The sequence below is a fragment of the Callorhinus ursinus genome, unplaced genomic scaffold (genome assembly GCF_003265705.2).
Source record: "Callorhinus ursinus isolate GAN/ISIS: 27379988/994484 unplaced genomic scaffold, GSC_fseal_2.0 scaffold13, whole genome shotgun sequence".
Classification (NCBI taxonomy): Eukaryota; Metazoa; Chordata; class Mammalia; order Carnivora; family Otariidae; genus Callorhinus; species Callorhinus ursinus.
Window position 1 is genome coordinate 22,195,164 of NW_027397075.1, and position 23,253 is coordinate 22,218,416.

General features: G+C 40.1%; 1 protein-coding gene across 3 annotated transcripts in view; it reads left to right on the plus strand.

The window, feature by feature from the left end:
* Nucleotides 1-23,253, plus strand: part of AKT3 (AKT serine/threonine kinase 3) — a 318,344-nt gene that overhangs the window by 188,230 nt on the left and 106,861 nt on the right. For 2 of the 3 annotated variants that reach the window (XM_025877589.2, XM_073899912.1), the window contains exons 7-8: nucleotides 20,119-20,184; nucleotides 21,507-21,575. In XM_025877589.2, coding sequence (XP_025733374.1) covers nucleotides 20,119-20,184; nucleotides 21,507-21,575 — 135 coding nt within the window. The remainder of the gene's footprint in view (nucleotides 1-20,118; nucleotides 20,185-21,506; nucleotides 21,576-23,253) is intronic. The other variant, XM_073899913.1, reaches the window with a different exon arrangement.

Below are 23,253 nucleotides of genomic sequence, written 5' to 3' on the forward strand. Positions count from 1 at the left end.
CTGTAATATTACTTCATCCCTTCTACTAGCTTTGGGATTTGTTTTTCTTTTTCTAGCTCTTATAGGTATAAAGTTAGGTTGTTAATTAGAGATTTTTCTTGTTCCCTTTTTTTTTTTCCAAGATTTTTTTTTATTTATTTGAAAGCTTGAGAACGCCGTGGATGTGGACGAGCCAGGGTGGGGTGGGGTGGGGGGGCGGGGGGAGAAAGGGGGCAGAGCAAGAGGGAGAAGCATACTCCCCGCTGAGCAGGGAGCCCAATGCGGGGCTCAATCCCAGGACCCTGGGATCATGACCTGAGCAGGCATTTAACCAACTGAGTCACCCAGATGCCCCAAGATTTTTCTTGTTTCTTGTGGTAGGCCTGTATTGCTATAAAATTCCCTCCTAGACTTTCTTTTGCTATGTCCCTAAATTCTGGATCATATGTTTTAATTTGTCTCCATGTATTTTTTAATTTGCACTTTGGTTTCTTGGCTTGCCCATTCATTGTTTAGTAGCATGTTGTTTAGCCTTCACCTGTTTGGGTTGTTTCCAGATTTTTTTTTTTTATGGTTGATTTCTAGTTTTATATCACTATGGTCAGAAAAGATGCGTGATATGATTTGTCTTCTTATGTTTATTGAGACTTGTTTTGTGGCCTAACATGTGATCTATACTGGGGAATGTTCCATGAGCACATGAATAGAATGTGTATTCTGTTGCTTTTGGCTGAAATGTTCTATATATGTCCATTAGGTCCGTCTGGTCTAATGTGTCATTGAAAGCCACTGTTTTCTGGTTGATTTTCCGTCTGCATGATCTCTCCATTGATGTAAGTGGGGTGTTAAAGTCCCCTCCTATTGTATTACTGTCAATTTCTGCCTTTATATATGTTAATAATTGCTTTTTGTAATTTACACTTACAATTTCTATAGTTTACAATTATGATATCCTCTTGTTGGATTAATCCCTTTATCATTGTGCAATGCCCTTTTTTGTCTCTTGCTATAGTCTTTGTTTTTAAGTCTAGTTTGTCTGATATAAGTATTCCTAATCTGACTTATTTTTTTCACTTCCATTTGCATAGTATATGTTTTTCCAGTCCTTCACTTTCAGTCTGTACATGTCTTTAGGTCTGAAGTGTGTTTCTTATGGGCAGCATATAGATGGGTCTTGCTCTTTATCCATTCGGTTACCCTATGTCTTTTGCTTGGGGGCATTTAATCCATTCACATTTAAAGTAATTATTGATTGGTGTATATGTATTACAATTTTTTGAAATTTATTTTCTGGTTGTTTTTGTAGTTCTTCTCTGTTCCTTTCTTTTTCTCTTGATCTTGTCCCTTATGGTTTGATGGCTTTCTTTAGTGTTATGCTTGGAGTCCTTGCTCTTTATGTTTTGTGTATCTGTTATAGACTTTTAATTTGTGGTTACTATTAGGTTTGTGTATAACGTGTTTATAGCAGTCTATATTGAGTTGATTATTACTTAAGTTGAAACACATTTTAAAAGCACTAAATTTTTATCCCTCTTCCGTGTTTTATTTATATGATGTTATTTTTTACATCTTTTATTTTGTGTATCTCTTGACTGGTATAATTTTTTTTTGATATAATTTATTTTACTACTTTTGTGTTTTAACTTCCATTCTGGCTTTTATGATATGTTTGCTTGTAACCGTGAAATTTTTTTCCTTTCATAATTTTCTTACTCCTGATTATGGCCTTTCCACTCAATTCCTTTTAACATTCCTTGTAATACTTGTTTAGTGGTAATGAACTCCTTTAACTTTTGCCTGGGAAACTCTTTTATTTCTCATTCTATTCTGAATGATAACCTTGCTGGGTAGAGTATTCTTGGTTGCAGATTTTTACCTTCGAACACTTGGAAGATATCATGCCACTTTCTTCTGGCCTATAAAGTTTCTGCTGAAAAATCAGCTGATAGCCTAATGGGGTTTCCCTTGTATATAACTGTTTTTCTTTTTTCTTGCTGCTTTTAAAATTCTCTCTTTGTCATTACTTTTGACATTTTAATTACTATTTGTCCTGGTGTGGACCTCTTTGGGTTGATTTTGTTAGAGGCTGTCTGTGCTTTGGAGATCTCTGTCTGTTTCCTTCCCCAGATTAGGGAACTTTTCAGCTCTTATTTCTTCAAATAAGTTTTCTGCCTCCTTTTCTCCCTCTTGTCTTTCTGGGATCCCTATAATGTAAATATTATTATGCTTGATGGAGTTGCTGAGTTCCCTTAGCCTGTTCTCATTTTTCATTATTATTTTTTCTCCTTGCTGCTTGGCTGGTTGCTTTCCATTACCATCTTCCAGATTGCTGATCTATTCTGCATTTTCTAATCTGCTGTTGATTCCCTATAGTGTATTTTTTTATTTCCATTATTGAATTTTTAATCTCTGACTGGTTCTTATGTTTTCTCTCTTTGTTGAGGTTCTCACTGAGGTCCTCCACTCTTTCCTCAAGTCCAGTGAATATCTTTATGACTACCACTTTGAATTCTTTATCAGGCATATTGCTTATATCCATTTTATTTATCCCTTTTGTTGTGATTTTTGTCTTGTTCTTTCATTTGGAACATACTCCTCTGTCTCCTTATTTTGTCTAACTTTCTGTGTTTGTTTCTGTGTATTAGGAGGTCAGCTACATCTCCTGGTTTTGAAAATCGTGGCCTCATGTAGAAGAGGTCCTGGGGTGCCCTGTAGCACCATGCCCCTGGTCACTAGAACAAGGTGCTCCAGGGGTGTCTTCTGTGTGGGCTGTGCATGCCCTACTACTGTGGCTGAGCCATGTTTGCCTTCAGTCCCGTTGGCTGCAGTGACCTGCTTTGCCTGCTGTGGGAGCACCGGGCAGCATTTGGTTCCTGTGTGGTTGCGGTGCCTGCCAGAGGCCAGTGGAATCTCCTTGGTGGGAGGGGCCAGCGGTTCGGCCAGCTGCCTTCACTTAGTTTCTCTGCTACAGTTGCAGGTGCACCAAATGGCGGGGCCTTTCTGCGCAGCCAGCTAAGAAGCTCTGCTGCTCAAACTGTGCGCATGCTAGTGTAGGGGTTATCTCCCCCCTGCTACGATGGGAGTCACTTTGGAGTGGTGTTGGTCCCTGTTGGGGCTGCTTGTGGGGTGTGGCAGGGCAGGAGTCACTTCGGAGGGTCGAATGGGACTGGTCTTCAAGGGAATGGCAGGGCAGGGCACCATGGTTAGCCAGGTAGATGGAGAGTGCTCGTGCTGGCTCCCCCAGGTGTCCAACTCTCTAGGCTAGGGGGAGGGGAAGAGAAATGGTGCCCACAGCACTTTCGTTCTTGGAGAAGCATCCTAAAGATCCCAGCCCCTCCAGCACGTGTTCTGAGGTTAGTAACTAAATCTACCGTCTCCCCCAGCTGCTTTTCAAACTGCTGCTTCTGTGCTTTGTCTCCACGGAGTTATTTGTGAGGCTGGCTCTTGAAGGGTGTGTAAACCCACTGATTTTTAATATACCTAGAGTTCAGCTCCACTGACTAAAGCTCCACTGACTAAAGCTGCTAAAGTTAAGCCCCATTGGTTTTCAAAGCCAGATGCTCTCAGAATTCCAGGTGCAGGTACCCTGTGTCTGATCCTCTCATTTCTCTGTGCTTGTGCTGTCCCTCCCGTTTGTCGTGAGTACTGCCAGGAGTTTGGTTCCCGACTGTATCTCTACCCCTCCTACCCTTTTCCATGTGGCTTTCTCTCTACAGGTAACTACGGAAAATCTGTTCTAGCGGTTTGCCATTGTTTTCAGTTAGTTGCACAAACGTAGGTGTTGTCTAGGTATGTCTGTTCAGGTGAGCTCAGGATCCTCCTGTTTTGCCATCTTCCTGACCACCCCCTGAAATGTGCTTCTAAAGAGGACTTGAGGGGCGCCTGGGTGGCTCAGTCATTAAGTGTCTGCCTTTGGCTCAGGTCATGATCCTGGGGTCCTGGGATCGAGCCCCACATGGGGCTCCCTGCTCCACGGGAAGCCTTCTTCTCCCTCTCCGACTCCCCCTGCTTGTGTTCCCTCTCTCGCTGTGTCTCTGTCAAATAAACAAAAATAAATAAATAAATAGGACTTGAAAGTCAAAATTACCCCTTGATCCATGGGCTGCAGAAGGGACGTTGTGTTAGCAGGCATGAAAACAACACTAATCCCGTTGCCCATCTCTGTCAGAGCTTTTATGTTATAGAGACGACTTCTTTTCTTAAACCTCGTGAACCAACCCCTGCCAGCTTCAGACTTTTCTTTCATGGCTCCCTCACCTCTCTGAGCCTTCCCAGAGTTAAAGACACTCAGGGCCTTGCTCTGGGCTAGGCTTTGGCTTGAGGGAATGTCATGGCTGTTTGATCTTCTATGCAGACCACTGAAATGTTCTCCATATGAGCAGTAAGGCTGCTTCGCTTTCTTATCATCCATGTGTTCACTGGAGTAGCACTTGTCATTTCCTTCAAGAACTTTCCCTTTGCTTTCACAGCATGGCTCACTGCTTGGTGCAAGAGGCCTAGCTTCCAGCCTCTAAGCTTCGACATGCCTTCCTCACTCAGTTTAATCACATCTAGCTTTTGATTTAAAGGGAGAGATTACACATCTTCTCTTGAACACTTAGAGGATATTAATTTCAATATTGTGTGTCTCAAGGGACAGGGAGACCCAAAGGGAGGGAGACTGGAGACGAGCCAGTGAGGAGAGCATTCAGAACAAACACAACACTCATTGATTAAGTTCACTTCCTTTTATGGATGTGGTTCATGGCACTGCAAAATAATTACAATAATAACATCAAAGATCACTGATCAGAGATCACCATAAAAAAAATCTAATAGTAATGAAAAAGTTTGAAATATTATAAGAATTGCCAAAATGTGACACAGAGACATAAAGTAAGCAGCAAATGCTGTTGGTAAAAATGGCTGTGATAGACTTGCTTGATGCAGGGTTGTCACCTTCAATTTGTAAAAAATGCATTATCTGCAAAGTGCAATAAAGTGAAGCAAAAAAATGAGATATACTGTATAGCATTTTAAACTCACTTTGATTAGATCGGCTGAGCCAGTCTAATCCTGCTCATATTCTCGGCCATACAGAGTGATTGGTTATAGTGTTTATGTCATCAGGATAAAAATAGAACTGCCCTTCTTACAATGTTACTGAGTCATCTGACCTAGGTAGGCTAGGTTCCCAGTTGTGACAGCCGGCACCCTCTTTTCTTGGACATTTCTGGGGTCAGAATGGAGTGGTCAAATTGCTTTTCCGTTCTCTACCTCAGACTCTTAAAGTGTGCCAGCTTGTTTCCTAATGCACATAGTAGAATCTATTTTCAGCTTTCCCATTCAACAAGAGAATCCATGTTCTATTAATCTACCTCATTAGTCATTGAAGAATATGAACAGAGTCCTGAGTACTGAGGATCACCACACAGATGAGAAAAATCTAAAGACAGAATAAAAGTGAACAAAGAAGAACAAAAGAATAGTTGATCCTAGTGAAAGCAGAGACAAAACAGAGAACTGAAGATACATTCACAATCTCTAATTAGTATTTGTAGACAAGTAGGAAAAAAATGTATTACAAAACAAAAATATGCTGAAAAAGAAATAGAGCACAAGAAAGAGTAATTATAAATTTAATGTGTGATTGCTAAAATAAAACATTTAATACAAGGATTGTAAGCAAATTTTGGGGAATATCTGAGAATGAAGAGCCAAAAATACAGCAATGGAAAATACTAGAAGAATAGTATGAAGGCTTAATCAAGGGTTCTCAGATGTTTAAGAATTTAAGGGAGAAGGGAGGGGATCAGAACTAATCAAAGAAAATAAAGTACATTATAGCTGAAGAAGTCTTCAGATTGAAAGTGTCTCCTGAACACTGAGCCAAAGAAAAAACTGGAGCCCCTGGTTGGCTCAGTCAGTGGAGTGTGTGACTCTTGATCTCAGGGTTGTGAGTTTGAGCCCCACATGGGTGTAGAGATTACTTAAAAATAAAATCTGGAAAAAAATAAAAAAGAAAAGAAAATGGACCCTAGACACCCTTCTACATCTTCAGGAAGGTTTTGAATCTTAAGGCTAAAAAAGATTGTCTTAAAAGCTTTCAGAAAGCAAGGAACAGACTACCTCCCAATAAAGGAATGAAAATAAAATTGTGTTGTACTTATTGTAGCAAAATTTAGAAGGAAATCTAATAGAGATGGAGTCCATGAAGCAATAGAGTTAACACTCAGTGTGAGTGATGAGAACTCTCAAGATGACATATGTAGAAATAGCCAGTCAGTTCACAGTAGATTATTTGACTAAGGTCGATCCTAATGGTAGAATAAAGGAGGAGGAAGACAAAGGATGTAGGACCTTCAAGAAAAAAAACAAATATTTGCTCAAGCAAGGCATAGTCCAAATGTGAAGCAGCGTGAAATATGGAATCATCATGAGCAATGGATGTAGTATCAAAGTATTAGAGAGTTGGCCCAGACACACGAAGCATTGTCCCTGGAGGGGCTCAGGATTATTGATGATGAGTAATCTTTCCGTTTTTACTCATTAACCATACTATTTGATTCTGCTATAAATGATATTTGCTTACTTTTATAATACTGCAAACACTACACTGGTGTTTGGTTTTCAGAATTCATTAATAGACAAAGCACACAAGACTTAATTACAGTGATGGTATAGACTGAAATTGTTCTAAGCCCAGGCAGGGTGAAAGAAGTGGCACAGTTGATGGACAGCTGAAAACACGCTACTGATAGGCAGGAAGTGTGGTTCTGAGGCCCAGAGCCACAGATGGGCACAGAGGCAGGGGATGCAGGGGCCACCAGGGGCCTGGAGAGTAGAAATGCAAATACAGAGGATTTCTCAAACCTTGGGATCTAAAGGAATCTCCTCTGCTGAACTTGTTTGGATGGGTGATCCCTATATTCTTTCTCATTTCTCCCTTTCGGAATGGGAATGTCTGGCCTATGCCTGTCACACCGTTCTATTTTGGAAGCAGATTATCTCATTTTCTGGTTTAAGAGAGCCACAGATATAGATGAATTTTGCCCCAGGATGGACCACACTTGCCATCTCACCCATACATGACTTCACGATTTATTTTATTTATTTTTTCCCTTTAAATTTTTGTATTGTTGTTAATCACCATACATTACATCATTAGTTTTTGATGTAGTGTTCCATGATTCACTGTTTGTGTATAACACCCAGTGCTCCACGCAGAACGTGCCCTCTTTAATACCCATCACCAGGCTAACCCATCCCCCCACCCCCCTCCCCTCTAGAACCCTCAGTTTGTTTTTCAGAGTCCATCGTCTCTCATGGTTCATCTCCCCCTCCGATTTCCCTCCCTCCATTCTTCCCCTCCTGCTATCTTTTTTTTTTTCTTCACCTATATTGCATTATTTGTTTCAGAGGTACAGATCTGTGATTCAACAGTCTTGCACAATTCACAGCACTCACCATAGCACATACCCTCCCCAATGTCTATCGCCCAGCCACCCCATCCCTCCCACCCCATCCCCACTCCAGCAACCCTCAGTTTGGTTCCTGAGATTAAGAATTCCTCATATCAGTGAGGTCATATGATACATGTCTTTCTCTGATTGACTTATTTCACTCAGCATAACACCCTCCAGTTCCATCCATGTCGTTGCAAATGGCAAGATCTCATTCCTTTTGATGGCTGCATAATATTCCATTGTATACAATGGTTCTTACTAGCATTTTGTGTCTCAGGGGGTGCAGAGGAATATGTTGATGGTCAACCTAGCTCTGCCTTGTTGCAGCTTACTTTGGCTTTTGGGACTTGGGGTCTTTTTTGGTTACATACAAATTTTGGGGTAGTTATTTCTATTTACATGAAAAGCCATTGGAATTTTGAAAGGGATTGCATTGAATCTGTATATATCACTGACATTTTCACAATATTAATGTTTCCTATCCAAGAACATGGGGGCATATTTCCATTTGTCTGTGTGTTCTTTCTTTCATCAGTTCCAGTAGTGTTTAGTGCATAAGTCTTTCACCTTCTTGGTTAAATCTATTCCAGAGTATTTTATTCTTTTTGATGCATTGTAAATAGCATTCCTTTCTTCATTTCTCTTTCAGGTATTTTTATTGACAGTGTATAGAAATGCAACTGGTTTTTGTGTGTTGGTTTGGTATCCTGTAACATTACTGAATTCATGTATTGATTCTAACAGTTTTTTGGTGGAGTGTTTAGGATTTTCTATATATATATGATCATGTCATCCGCAAAAGATAATTTCGCTTTTTCTTTGCCCACTTCTATGCCTTTTTTCTCTCTCTCTCTTCCTCTCCCTCTCCCTTTCTCTTCCTAATTGTTGTGGCTAGTAACTCCAGTACTATGTTGAATAGAAGTGCTGACAATGGGCATCTCTCTTGTTCCTGATGTTAGAGGAAAGGGTTTTAACTTTTCACCACCGTGTGTGATACTAGCTGTGGGCTTGTCATACATGGCCTTTGCTATGTTCAGGTACATTCCTTCTATACCTAGTTTATTGAGAATTTTTATCATGAAAGGGTGTTTATTTTTGTCAAATGTGTTTCGGCATCTGTGGAAATGAGCATATGCTTTTAATCCTTTAATCTAGTAATGTGGCACATCACACTTTACTGTATTGTGTTGAATCATCTTTGCATCTCAGGGATAAATCCCACTTGATCATGGTGTGTGATCCTTTTAATGTGCTCTTGCATTAGGTTTGTTGGTATTTTGTTGAGGGTTTTTACATCTATATTCATCAGAGATGTTGGCCTGTAATTTTCTTTCGTTGTAGGGTTTTGGTCTGGTTTGGGTATGGGAAATGCTAGCAAGCTGGAGCATGTTCCTTCCTTTTCAGTTTCGGAAGAGTTTGAGAAAGATTGGTATTCTTTAAATGCTTGATAGAATTCGCCAATGAAGCCATCTGCTTTTGAGTTTTTATTTGTAGGGAGATTTTTGATTACTAATTTAAACTCTTGCTCATTATTGCTCTGTTCAGATTTTCTGTTACTTCGTGATATGCAGTCTTGAGAAATTGTATGTTTCTGGGATTTATCCATTTCTTCTGAGTTATCTAAAATTTTGGTGATAATTCCTTACAGTGGTCTCTTAGGATTCTTGTATTTTTGTGGTATCAGTTGTAATATCTCCTCTTTCATTTATAATTTTATTAATTTGAATCATCTTTTTTTATCTTAGTGTCACTAAAAGTTTGTCAATTTTATCTTTTCAAAGAACCAGTTCTTAGTTTCATTTTTTTCCCATTGTCTTTCTAGTCTCTATTTCATTTATTTCTTTTCTAATCTTATTTCCTTCTTCCTACTAACTTAGAGTGTTCTTTTTTTAGTTCCTTAAGGTGTAAATTTAGGTTGTTTATTTGAGATCTTTATTCTTAATGCAAGAAACTTCCTTCTTATGACTGTAAACTTCTCTCTTAGGAGTGCTTTTACTGTGTTCCATAAGTTTCGATATGTTGTGTTTCCATTTTATTTGTCTCAAGATTTTTAAAATTTGTCTTTTGGTTTCTTCTTTGGCCCATTGCTTATCTATTCTGCAGTATTTTGTTTGATTTCCATATATTTGTGAATTTTCCACCTTTCCTCCTGTAATTCATTTTTCATTTCATACTATATTGGTTGGAAAAGGTACTTGATATGGATAAATCTTAAGTTTATTAAGAGTTGTGACCTAATATATGATATATCTAGGAGAATGTTCCATGTGTGCTTGAGAAAAATGTGTATTATCATGCTGTTGGATGGAATGATCTGTATCTTTTTGTTAGCTCCATTTGGCTAATGTGTAGTTCAAGTCCGTTATTTCCTTATTCACTTTCTATCAGGATGATCTATCCATTGTTGAAAATGGGATATTTGAGTTCCCTACTACTATCATATTGCTGTCTGTTTCAGTCTTCAGATTTGCTAATAACTATATTTACTATTGTTACAGCCTCTTGGTGAGCAGACCCTCATATCATTATATAATGACCTTCTTTGTTTCTCAGTATAGCTTTTGACTTAAAGTCTATTTCGTCTGAGATAAGTATAGGTACCCCTGCTTTTTTTTACCTGGAACATTTTTTTTTCATCCCTTCACTTTCAGCCCATGAGTGTCCTTAAAGCTTAAGTGAGTCTCTTTCAGGCACCATATAGTTGGATCTTGCTTTTTTATTTACTTAGCCACTTTGTGTCTTTTAATTGGAGAATTTAAGCCACTTGCATTTAAAGTAATTATTAATAATGACTTGCCATCACCTTTTTGTTTATTACTTTCTAATTGTTTTGTAGTTCCTTTGTTTTCTCTGCTTTTCTTGCTTTTTTGTGGATTAATGATTTTTTGTAATGGTATACTTTGATTCTTTTCTCTTTTTATCTGTGAATCTATTATAATCTTTTACTTTGTGATTACTGTGAGGTCCATAATATGTCTTACTATAATAAGTCTGTTTCAAGCTGATAACAACTTCAATTGATTGAAAAAATTCTACACATTTACTTGCTCCCCCAACCTTGTATGTTATTGATGTCCAAATTTACTTGTGTGTTATTTTGTAGCAAAATATGCTAGCTATAGTTATTTTTAACACATTCGTCTTTAAACCTGTATGCTGGAGGTCAAAGTGATTTACACCCTATTTTTGCAGCATTAGGTTGTTTTGAATTTGACTACATATTTACTTTTTCCAGTGAATTCTCTACTTTTCTATGTTTTCATGTTACTAATTAGCATCCTTTCATTTCAGCTTGAAGAACTTCACTTATCATTTCATGTAAGGCAGTTCTCGTTGTGATAAATTTCCTCAACTTTTGTTTTTCTGGGAAAGTCTTTATCACTCCTTCATTTTTTTTCTTTAAATTTTTTTATTGTTATGTTAATCACCATACATTACATTCAGTCCTTCATTTTTGAAGGACCACTTTGCTGGGCAAAATATTCCTGGTTGGCAGTTTTTTTTTCTTTCTTTCATCACTTTGAATATTATCATCCTACTCTCCTGGCTTGCAAAGTTTCTGCTGAGAAATTCACTAACAACCTTACTGGGGCTCCCTTGTATTTGGTGGATATATTTTTTTCTTGCTGCTTTCAAAATTCTCTTTGCCTTCGATTTTTGAGAGCTTGATTATATAAAGTTCTCTTTAGATAGAATCTCCTTGGATATCTTTGAGCTTTGTGTACCTGAATGGCCCTATCTCTCCCCAGATTTGGGACATTTTCAACTGTTATTTCTTTAATTTTCTGTCCTTTCCTCTCTCTCTTCTCCTGCTGGGACTCCCATATGTGAATATTGTTTCACTTGGCAATATCCCATAATTCACGTAGGCTTTCTTCACTCTTTTTCATTCTTATGTCTTTTTTTCTCCTCTAACTGGATAATGTCAAGAGGTCTGTCTTCAAGTTTGTACATTCTTCTGCTTGATTGAGCCTGATTTGAAACTCTCTATTGCATTTTTTTCATTTTGTTCCTTGTATTCTTCAGCTCTAGAATTTCTGTTTGGTTCTTTTGTATGATTTCTATATCTTCGTTGAACTTCCAGTTTTGTTCATGTATTGTCTTTGTGAGTTCATTGAATTATTTCTCTGTATTTCCTTGAATCTTGCTGAACTTCTTTATTTTGATTTCTTGGTCAGATAACTCTCAAGTCCATTTCTTTGGTGTCAGTTACTGGAAAGTTATTGTGTACCTTTGTAGATGTCAGAGCTGGTGTCCTGGCATCTGGTGCATACAGAGAGAGCTGTCATGGCGCTTGGGTCCCGGAGCACAAGTGTATTTGTGGGGGGTGGTGCTGGTGTCTGAGATGCGAGGATGTGCAGGTTTTCCTGTAGAACCTGTCTGGGTCTATGGGGTTCTCCACAGTGACTCAGGACCCAGGGTGGAGGGATGCAGCAGTGGCAGGATGACAGTGTGGTGGTGCCTTAGGACCCAGTGGCAGTGTTCAGAGCAGTCCCAGCGCCACTCGAGCCCCCAGCTTGGGACCCCAGGGGCAGGGTGCAGAGCAACAGTGGTGTGGCCCTGATGATTGCAGGTCAGAGCCCCAACTTAGGATCAGGGGCGGTTCAGCCCCAGTTATGACTGGTGGGACCTACAGCTTGGGACCCAGAGCATTATCAGCATAGCCCCGCTGATGGCAAATCAAAGCTGGGTGCTGGGGACAGGGCGGGGTGGTGGTGCCCAGCAGCAGCACAGCCTGATTAGAGCAAGTTAGAGTCCCAGCAGTGCGACCCCCGTCTGGCAGGTCAGAACCCTGACTTAGGACTTGGGCTGGGCAGTGGGTGCATAGAGCAATTGCAGCTCTGTCCTGTGGATGGCAAAGTTTTGTGGCATCCAGAGAGTGGGCACAGCGGCACCTGGGGCCCCCAGGGGTAGGTCTCACTGCAACGATATTCCGGTCCCAGGGAGGAGACATGGTGGGGACTTCGGGCAGCTCTGTTGGCTCAGTTCAGTGTTCGTGAAGACAGTGGGCAGCCTTGGTAGGCAAGGCTACAAACACACATGGCTGTGATGAGGCTTTGCCAGGCTTCTCTTGTTCTCATTTTCCTCATGGGATAAAGTCCTACCAAGCGGATCCCTCTTGGTGCCTGGCTCCTCTGGACTCTGGGATGGGGTGTTGCAAGATGCTTCCTACACCTTCCCATCAGCTATCCACATTTGTTTGTTTGCCTTTAACTCTGTAGGTTTTCTGCTGCTTTCTTGCTTTCTGCTGATTTCTTGGTAGTCCAGAGCTTTTCCAAAGCTGTGTTCGTCAGTTTGTAGTTGTTCATTGTTTCTTTGTTTTTGTGGGGGAGCTTAGCACTGGGACTTCTAGCCCTCCGTCTTGCTGGTGTCACCCCTGGTAAATCCCCCTGCAGACGCTAACTGTGTCAGTGGTCTCAAAGAGCATTCTCAGGCCCAGTATTTCATTAGGACCACGGGATGCAGAAAAGCTGATATACTTATGGTTATGGTTCATTATAGCTGAAAAGTATAGATTAAAATCAGCAAACGGAAAGGCACATGGGGCAGAGTCCAGGAGAAACCAGATTATCAGCTCCCAGGTGCTCTGTCCCAGTGGTCTCACATGGGCATGCTTCATCCTCCCAGCACCAGTGTGGGACAGCACGTACAAAGTGTTGTCAACCAAGGAAGCTCACCTAAGCCTTGACATCCAGGATCTTTTTGTAGGTCAGTCACGTAGTCCAGTAGCACGGCTTGACTTCCCTTAGCTGCTCAGATTCTAGCCATCCTGAGCAAACTCAGCTGTATAGCACTCACCATGCTTACAGCTGTTTTTATAAACTATCTAGTCAAACTGGTACCATGGGGCCCCAGATCTCTGGCATACAAAAACTCCTTATCACCAGAATATTCCAAGGGATCCGAGTTTATTTCCTGGGAGCTGGCCAAGGGCCAGTCCTGAGGATTGCCTGTTCTTGTGAATGCACAGAGTTGCCTGCTCCGTCAACCCTTTTCCTGCGCATGTACCCACTGAAATACCAACCGGTGCTTTGGCTTGACCACTGACATCTCTGTCTCCTTGGATCTTCAGTTATTGCTGGTGGACCTGAGCCAGAACTTCTTAACCTCATCTGCCAACTTCTCTGGTCCATTCTTCCAGATTCTCTTGAACCTCTGTATTAAACATTGTACCAATGACTGTGGTTTGCTGTGGGAGACCGATAGAGAGTGGGTTTGCTTTGATCTGCTGTACCTTCATCTGCTCATTGTGCTCTCGGAGGTCCGAGTTCATTTGTTTGTGTTCTGTTTTGCTGCTTGCAATTTATGAAAGCTTGTCATTCTTCAGCAACATATGCTAAAGAATCACTATTTATTGATTCATTCACTTGTTCTTTGAATAAATGTAAATTGAATACCTAATTACTTAAGGTGCATGCTCTAGGCACTGGGACTATGTGAATGAATAAACCTGACCAAACTCCACCCCCCATTGGAAATTACACTCTAGTCAGGACATAGACAATAAACAATACACATAATAAATGAGTAAATCACATTGTATGTAAGAAGCTAATACATACTAATGGAGAAAAGTAAAATAGGGTAGGGAATTAAGGAAGAGTGGCAGGAATGACGTTTGTGGGTTTTGCAGTTTTAAATAGAGTGATCACAGAAGGCCTCACTGTGAAGGTGAAAGTTCAGGGAACATTTGAAGGGGATGAGGAAGCAAGCCCTTGAGATATTTTGGAGGAGAGGATGTTGCAGACAGAGGGCATCACAGTTGAAAAGACCCTGAGCAAGCAGCAAACATAGCACACTCTTAGACTAGCTAGGAGTCTAGCATGGCTCACATGGAGGAAGAAGAGCTTAGGATCGTGCAGGTACTTGTAGGTGTCATAAGAATATTAGTTTTTACCCTAGATGAAGTGGGAAGCCATTGGAAATTTTTAAGCAGTGTAATAATATCACCTGGTTTTCATTTTAAGAGCATCTCGTTGGCTGCAGTGTTGAGAATAGGGCATGGGTAGGAGGCAGGGAGCTTCTTAGGAGTTAATGGCAATAATCCAGATAATTGATGATCATGACTTACATCAGAATAGTAGCAATGGAAGTGGAAAGACACAGTCAGATCCTGGTTGTATGTTTTTGCTGAGCCAACAGGATTCCTGACAGATTGAAGTAGGGTGTGAGAGAAAGAAAGGGGTTGAGGATCACTGCCTGGTCCTTGGCCTGAGCAACGGCAGGGATGGTGTTGCCATTCTCTGCAATGGGGATTTTTGTTCATTTGCTTTGTTTTGTTTTGTGGGTTTTTTTGGGGGGGGGAGAAAGAAGCTTTTTGATGGCAGATTAGAAACTACATTTTTGTGTTTTTTTTTTAAAGATTATTTATTTTGAGAGGAAGAGAGAGAGGGGGAGATTGAGAACATGAGCAGGAGAGGGTCAGAGGGAGAAGCAGGCTCCCTGCTGAGCAGGGAGCCCAACATGGGGCTCCATCCCAGGACCCCAGGATCATGACCTGAGCTGAAGGCAGATGCTTAACAGCTGAGCCACCCAGGCGCCCCTAGAAACTAGGTTTTGGACATGCCAAATATGATGTTTCTGTTTCACTTCCAAGTTTAAGTCCCCTACTAGACATCCATGTCAGATAGGTGTTTCTGGGCCTGGGGGACCTGTTTGGAAGTCCATCACCATAGAGACTATTTGGAGCCATAGAGACTATTTGGAGCCATCACCATAGAGACAAGAGGTCTGAGGACTGAGTCCTGGGGGCACTCCTAGAATAAGGGTTCAGAGATAAGAAACCAGCAGAAAATTGAGAAAATGGAACTACTGATGAGGAGGGAAGTAAGAGATTCTGATCTAGAAACCAAGAGGAGTCTTCAGGAGAGAGTGTCATCAAACGTGTCAAATGTCATTCATGACTTCTGCGAATGACGTAGATCACATTTTGAAAGGATGAGGGAGCAAAGTTGAGATAAAAAGAGAGGAACTTAATGAAAAGCTCTTGGACTTGAAAGAGACAGACCTGGGCCCTGGTCCCAGCTCAGTAGCTTGACAGGTGTAAGGTAGCACACCTACCAGGCTTGGTAGGAGGCCTGGGAAGGTTCTAGGACAACCGTAATGAGGACTGGAAGAGTAACCTCAGGAGAGGGGTGAAAGAATCCTCAGAAGATTCAGCTGAGATTGGAGAGGGAACTGTAATCATTTTAGTCCGTATGTTTAAGTGATTTCTTTGCCCTTCAGATGTGGGATAGAAAGGTGAGAAAATAGAGACTGATTTATTAAAATGTTGGGAATTAGAAGGGGCAGAAGGAAAGAAGGCAGTGCAGTGAAGGGCAGGAGGAACAAACAACATACTCTACAATTTAAGAAAGACTAGGTTCCAAACTGATTGCATCGTGATCAAAGTCAAGCAATATTTGGAACGGGAGGATCAAGAACAAAGTATCAAATGACAGCGCTTGAGAAAGGTGATGCAGTGTTCATAGGTAATAGAGAACAACTGTGCTTTCTTTTTCTGCATCAGGGTAAAAAAAATGGTAAAGAAAGAGAAGAGAAATAGCAGTCAGGGCCCAGCTCGAAGACAGGCTGGCAGCTCCCGGAGAGTGGGGGAGCGGGGAAGCGGGGGAGAGAGCGGTGGCGGGGGGGCGGGGGGGGGAAGCGGGAGAGGGGGGCAGGAAGGGAGTGGGGCAGGCCCACGTTTTTAAAAGAGGGGAAGTTAGGAGCCTAGATTTAGAGCATGAGAAGTGTGACGTGTGACATCTTTCCTATGGGGGGAAAAGTGTATAGATTGCTAACCTGTGGGGTCAAGATGGAAGAACGTAAGGATCACTGGGAGTGCTTGTGGTTTAACTGAGAGTAAGGGAGCCATGTCACAGACCTCTCTGCCCTGTTCTCGCTTTTTCCTGCCCGCTCCCTCTCTCCTCTGGGTCTTTGTTATTGTTCTGACGCAGGAAGGAAGTGCTTCCAGTGTGCTCTGTTGTGATTTCAATGGACTTCTGATAGAGAGGGTCAGTAGGGTCTTGCATTCAAGACCAAGAAAATAGTGGAAAGTGCCCAGTTAGGGAGAAGCTGAGTGTTTGAATGAGAGGGAGTGGTGTGGAGTGGAAGTTACCCTAACGTGGGTTCAGTACTGTTTGACCTGCAGCTTGAGCAGGTTAACTTCTGGGAGCCTCAGTTTCTTGATGCAAAATGGGAATAATAAAGCCTACGTTGCTGAGTTGCTATAGGGCTTAAAGGACATGAAAGCCTTGTTGTCCCTGACAGTGGGTTATGGATCTCTTCCTCTACTTCCTTGCCATACCCTACTCCTCGAAATACCCAACGACCCCGCAACACTACAGGAAGGGGGGTGGCAAATGAAAGCGGAATTTTAGACCACGTGTAGGAGAAGGGAGTGATAAATTGGAGACGATGGGGAAAATAAATGTGAGGAGGACTCTTCTTTGCCTCATGTCCTCAAGAAATAAAATCCCATTCCTATGAGAGAAATTGGATTTAAAAATTCATCAGTTAGTATTTTGCCGTGGATGAATATACATGAAACTGAATTTCAGAAGCTTTTTCATGAAATCGTTATACTTCTATTGCACACCCAAGCATTTTTAGCTCTCTTCATTTAAAGTCCTGATCAACGAGTGGATTTTTTAAAAGGCATCACATTGTTTTAGCCACTGAGTTTTATCACTGTTATTTTTAACTTTTTGTTTTGACATGTTGCTTTTAACTGTAATTAAAAATTATTGGCATCTGTGTTTACTTTTTAGCTTGTGCATACCTTATCTTCATAGCAGAAACTAATTAGTATGTGAAGTACAGTACCATTAAATCTGCATTAAGGGGGAAGAATTCTAATCTGATCATATGCAAAATATGGTAGAAAATACATTTTAATATTTGAAAGATACGTACACAGTATTAATTCTGCTCGCATTCTTATGATAAAGAAATACTGTTTTAGCATTTGTTTCCATACATCTTGCCTTGGCTCCTTCCCTGTGGTTAGGCAGATTGCAGAACTTAGAAAAAAACTAATCTTCACTCCTGAAACTTACAAAGTGATTTAGGAAAATAACTATTTTATGTGGTGGGCCTGTTTTAAAAAGTAGAATGGGGACGCCTGGGTGGCTTAGTTGGTTGAGCACTGGATTCTTGCTTTCGGCTTAGATCGTGATCTCAGGGTTGTGGGATCAAGCTCCGTGTTGGGCTCCGCGCTCGGTGGGGAGTCTGCTGGTCTCCCTCCCCTTCTGCCCCTCCCCCTGCTCATACTCTCTCTCTGACTCAAATAAATAAGTAAATAAATCTTTAAAAATAAAAATAAATAAATAAAAAGCAGCATCAACTACCCTCTGGAAATATTTTCTGAAGCCTAGAATATCTTTTCTGATTTCAAGTGGGTTTCATACCTGGCTGGCTACCTCCAGCCCCGTAGCATCCTCAAGCATAACCTGCAAAAACGGTATCTCTTCTGTGAATCTCCTTCTGACTGCCTGTAAAGAGATGTTTCTTTTGAGACACCCTCATGCTGAGGCAGGTTACTCTGAATTATGACTGTTAATTTTATATCTCAAAAAGATTTCAAAATGGACCCCTTTTTTCCTGCTCCCACTGCTCCCACAGTGGTCTGAGCCATCCTCATTTCTCTGTCGGTTTCCTTGTTGCCCCTCTGCTTCATCTTTGCTATTTTTGCTGTCGTTCTACTCAGAGGAGCCTGAGTAAACCTTTAAAAATAGAAATCAGACTATGTCAGCCCCTGCCTCCCCCATCATCACATTACCAACCTTACACTCTTCGAATAATGTTAGTTTTTCTTCATTACCCCATTTAGGATAGTAGATACCCCCATTTTTTCTTCATGTCACTCATCAGCATTAGTAATTAGTTATTAAGTTGGATATTTACCCATCTGTTACGTCTTCTCCACTGGCCTGTGACTACATGAGCAGAGGGATCATGTCTTTTTTTTAAAAAACCACTTTATGCCTGCACTGTCGTTAGCATTTAGTTGAGGGCACATCAAGGGTTTTGGTTTTTAATGATTGGATTTGGTTGTGTTTGTCACAGAGTAGCCGCCTGCACAATGCTTCCTGATGTGTTTCATGTGCATCACATGAATGCTCCTAAACTGCAGTAGGTCTCTGCCTTTTTTGCCCATTGACATTGATCGCCATCTGTGTAGGGAGATGGAAAGTTCCCTGAGGGCAGGGATCCTTGTCTCTGTTGTTCGAGTCCATGTCTGCAGTGTGTAGAGCAAGGCCAGAGTAGATTTGGTGCATATTTATGGAAGGGTTGAGTGAATTAATGAAGCCCCACACCCCTGACATCTGGAATTTATTCCTATGATAAACAGTTCAGTTCAACAAACATTTATTAAGTCTCTACTGGGTGCTAATCATTATGCTAGGCACTGTGGGTGCAGAAATCAGTAAGTTATGCTATCATTTCTGCTTGTGATTTAGTTGGCATTAAGATGCTATTATTCTAATTCATTTGGAAACTATAGTATGATGTGACAGAGGCTTTTGAACTGTTTGAGCACTTAAGCCTGATTCTTATTAAACAGATAATTCAGGAGTGGTTTCATACCCACGCTTTGTTTCACTCCCAGTTTTAAACACTGTGTTGTTAATTACAGTTGCCTTGTTCAGACAGGGCTGGCCCTGCCCTCTTGGAATGTCTTCCAGGCCTTAGCATCTTTGATCAATCTATTTCTCATTTATCTTCTAGGTCTGACTGAGGTCAGATGATAAATATAATGCAGTGACCCAGTGTTTTGCTCTCCACATCTTACTTAACAATCTAATTGTGATTTGCTGACAGTGTGGAGACATTAATCCAGCAAGAGCTTTGTTTAGGATCTTGCTAGAGGCAAAGACCGGAGATGCTGTGTTAGTTTCAGCAGTGTCTTCCTTTCCTTTCTTCTTGAAGATGGTGTTATTTTTGAAATATGAAACATTTTTCCAGTTCTCCATATGTTGAAGAAAATCTCTCCTAGTTCATTTTTGATGTCAAGATGAGATTTATGTACAAGATTGGGGAAATACACTTACTTTTGGTTTGAAATACACCCAGATTTTTTAAGTTGTCACCTAAAGTAGGTTGTGACTTTTTTTTTTAAGAAGCACGTTAAAAAGCCACAAGCAGAAAAATACAATTTTTATATTCTGTGTTTCTATTTCTAAAATGTATAGTTGACAATTAAATCTTATCTGTATATTTTATGTTCCTATTTTCAGGAACTGATTTTTCTCTTAAGTAGGAGACTTACAAATTCTATGATCTTGGCTGAAATATATCCTTTATATCCTCCTGAATAGAATATACTACAAACATTGAAATATTAAGTACTCCATGCCTAAATATTAGCCGCTAAGGCATTGCCTTCAAGGGGAAAGGTTAACTATTTAGTCGTCTGTGTCCCTGATAACTTTTTGGTGATTTTTGTATCATAATCAATATAATCTGATTAAGTACGACTGAGTGTATATGAGTCTATTATACCTTACAACCATCTGATTTAAATTATTAATTTGATCTTTTTTTGGAGGGGATGTGGAGGAAAAGCATAGCAATAAAGGAAACATGTCCTCGTCTCTTCACATCTTTTTCTGTCTCCGGAGACAGAACCTCTTCTGGTCTTAGAGAAAGAGTGAAAATTTGATTTTACTGCTGCTTAGTACATATATTAAAGGTTTCCCTTTTTCTTTTGTAGGATGAAGTGGCGCATACTCTGACTGAGAGCAGAGTATTAAAGAACACCAGACACCCCTTTTTAACAGTAAGTGACTCAAGGGCAGATGTGATAATCATAACATTTTAAATTTAAGGGAGTTTTATTGCAACAACTAAGCCATGAAAAGTAACATTTACTTAGGTATGCCATTTTCTTTGTGGAAAGACTGTAAGTCTTATTCCTTCGACCTTATTGCAGTGTAGGGCCTAAGTTTACAATATGCGTGCATTTGTCTTCCCTCCTCTTACACAGCCATTCCTTTTTTGAGACTTTTTTTTCCTTCACGGATTTCACTGCCTTCAAAAACAAAAACAAAAAACCATAGAGCAAATATACGGAGACCACTGAGAAAATGGTAGACTTACAAGAAATTCTTAGTATTAAATGTGAGGGTTTTGTGTTTCCTCTGTTTATTGGCTTCTGATAAATATTTAAATGATCAAGCAGCCCTGTCTCCAGATATGAAAGGCAAAAAATCTTTACTGAATATTTTTTGTAGAAATTGAGACCACCCATAGGTATAGAGTACTTTAAGAAATCCAGGAATACTGAATACATTAAATTAAAAGTAGGCTAAGTTATGATATGTTTTCTTGACTTCCATGCGTATTACTTGTTTTGAAAGAAATTGAATTTTTTTATAGTCTTGTACTTAGATTGCTTATAATAGAGACAATTTGCTCCTGGTTCTCAGCGTATTAAGATTAAAAACAACAGGTAGAAAAGAAAGAGAAAAAACAACCGGTAGACTTTCCAAAGGGGGAACCTTTCAAAGATTTAGGATTATGTAAAGTAGGAATGTTTTCAAAGGTATAATCAGATACCTAGACTTACTTTGTTACGTTGCTGTGTGTATATTGTCCAGTGCAATAAGATAGCTCTAAAGTTCTGATATCATTGTAACTTACACAGTTATATGAACCAACTCTGTTGAATTCAGTCATGTTATGCACCCACCCAGTATGCAAAAAGCAGTGTTGAAACTATATTAGAAGCCCGAACATAACTGCTCTAGCTGTATTCCTGAGACTTCCTCACTTGAAGGTCCTGCGGATGGGAACTTCGGGGACTAATACAGTTTCAGATAGACAGCATGATAGATTGAGAGGTGCCCATCACAATTACTAAGTGTATTTTTACTTAAAATTTTAATTTTAACCTTTCCCCTAACAGTAGCCAGTGCTGATCTAAACAAAATTTGTTTTATGTTCTTCAAAACTCTTCAACACTCTTAAGGAGTAAGTAGACTCTTTAGGACAAGAATGATTCATTTCATCCCTCAAGCTTACTGTTTCTAAGTATTCTATTTTGGTATCCTTATAAGAATACTGGATTATAATGTAACATTTTTTCTTTTTCATTTCAAGTCCTTGAAATATTCCTTCCAGACAAAAGACCGTTTGTGTTTTGTGATGGAATATGTAAATGGGGGAGAGGTGAGTCAAGAAGTTAATCCAGCACTTGAATATGCATGGTAGTACTGTCATCCTTTTTCGTAATTACTGAAAATATAAGTTATAATGTAACAGTTGTCTACTTCCTGGCAAGGATTTGGGTAGATGGGAGCTGAATCATTTCTAATGAAACGTAATGGTCGCTTGTTTTTTTTATGACTGCTTTTACATATTGGAAAGCATAATCATATTCTTTTTCTCCCTATATTTTTTAAATGTAAAATATCTTAGCACAAATATGCTTTTGGAAATCATGTGGTTTAATTTTGAAAGCCGGAAATACAGGATTTATGATGCTTTGCAAAGTTCTTTTCAAGTGTTTGTGAAACGTAAAAAATTATTTGGCCCATTTTAAACTCACATGAGCCGTAGTCTGTAGGCACATCGTGCTGAGTTCCCTTTTCTTTTACACAGTAGTTAGAGTAACCTTGACTATATGTGAGAGATTTTGAAAGGATCTTGTAGTTTTGAGGAGAAATGCAATCAGCGTAGTGGTACATCTCACCTATTCCTTTGTTCCCCGGTCCTTTTTCCTCCCTGTTTTGGATCAAAATCAACATGAGGGAAATTTTTAATTTACTAGAATAGTTAACTGGAAATACTTTACATTGTGGGTTTTCTGAAATAAATTTAATTATTAAATAGAGGATTGTATCTCACAGACCTTAAAGTAGTTTTGTTTTTCAAAATAAATGGATTAAGTATCCTCTATAGAGTATTTTCTCCTATAGAATTATCTGACTTGTAGGAATTGCAAACATTCATCCATTCATTTGGTAATCACATTTTAAATGCCAAGGCAGTGTGGGTTTACCAGAATGTGCTAAGACATCATCTTTCTATGACATTTGTAATTTACCTTGTAAGTGTATTATAAATTAGAATGTGTAGTGAAGGACCTAAATGTTCATAAATTCCTATTAGAAAATCCTTTATGAAAAAAAGATTAAAAAAATGGAAAATGCTTTCTGGGTGATTTGGCATTAAGGGTAGTCCTTCAGTGCTTACTGAGATTTCAGCAGGGGACTGACTTGAGAAGATTCTCCAGGCAGAGGGGATCATGTGAACAGACTCACCGGGGCAAGCACAGGGCAAAAAGAACCTGAGCAGCTGGATGAGACTAGCGCAGGCATTGCAGTCAGAGGTTGTCTGAGGAAATACAAAGACGACGAACTTTGTGGAATTGCACAGGACCAGTCCACCTTAATGACCAGTGAATCGGGTGTGGGTAGAAAGAGAGAGGGATCAAAAGTGGCTTTGGTTTGGAATCAGGGAGAACTAATAGGGTGAATTTACAAAGAATGTGTCGAGGGTAAGACTATAAATTTGGTTTCAAAAAGGGTTTTCCTAAGGATCCAAGGAAGTGGGTATGTGGAAAGATTGTGGACATATCACAGAGATATCACAGAAAATAAGTCAGGGGTCAGAACTGTGGGTATAGATTTGGGAGCCATTTCAGTAAAGGTTATAATTTACATTATGAAGGTGGGGATTTCCTTTTCTGTGGGAAATTAAACTGGCGAATCCTCTGTGTTCGTATCTATCAGAGTAAAAAGTGCTCATATTCTCGGAGCCAGCAATTTCACTTCCAGGAATTACCGTGCGGACATACTCACAGACCCACCACAGAATGACATGTGGGTAAATATATTCATGGCAG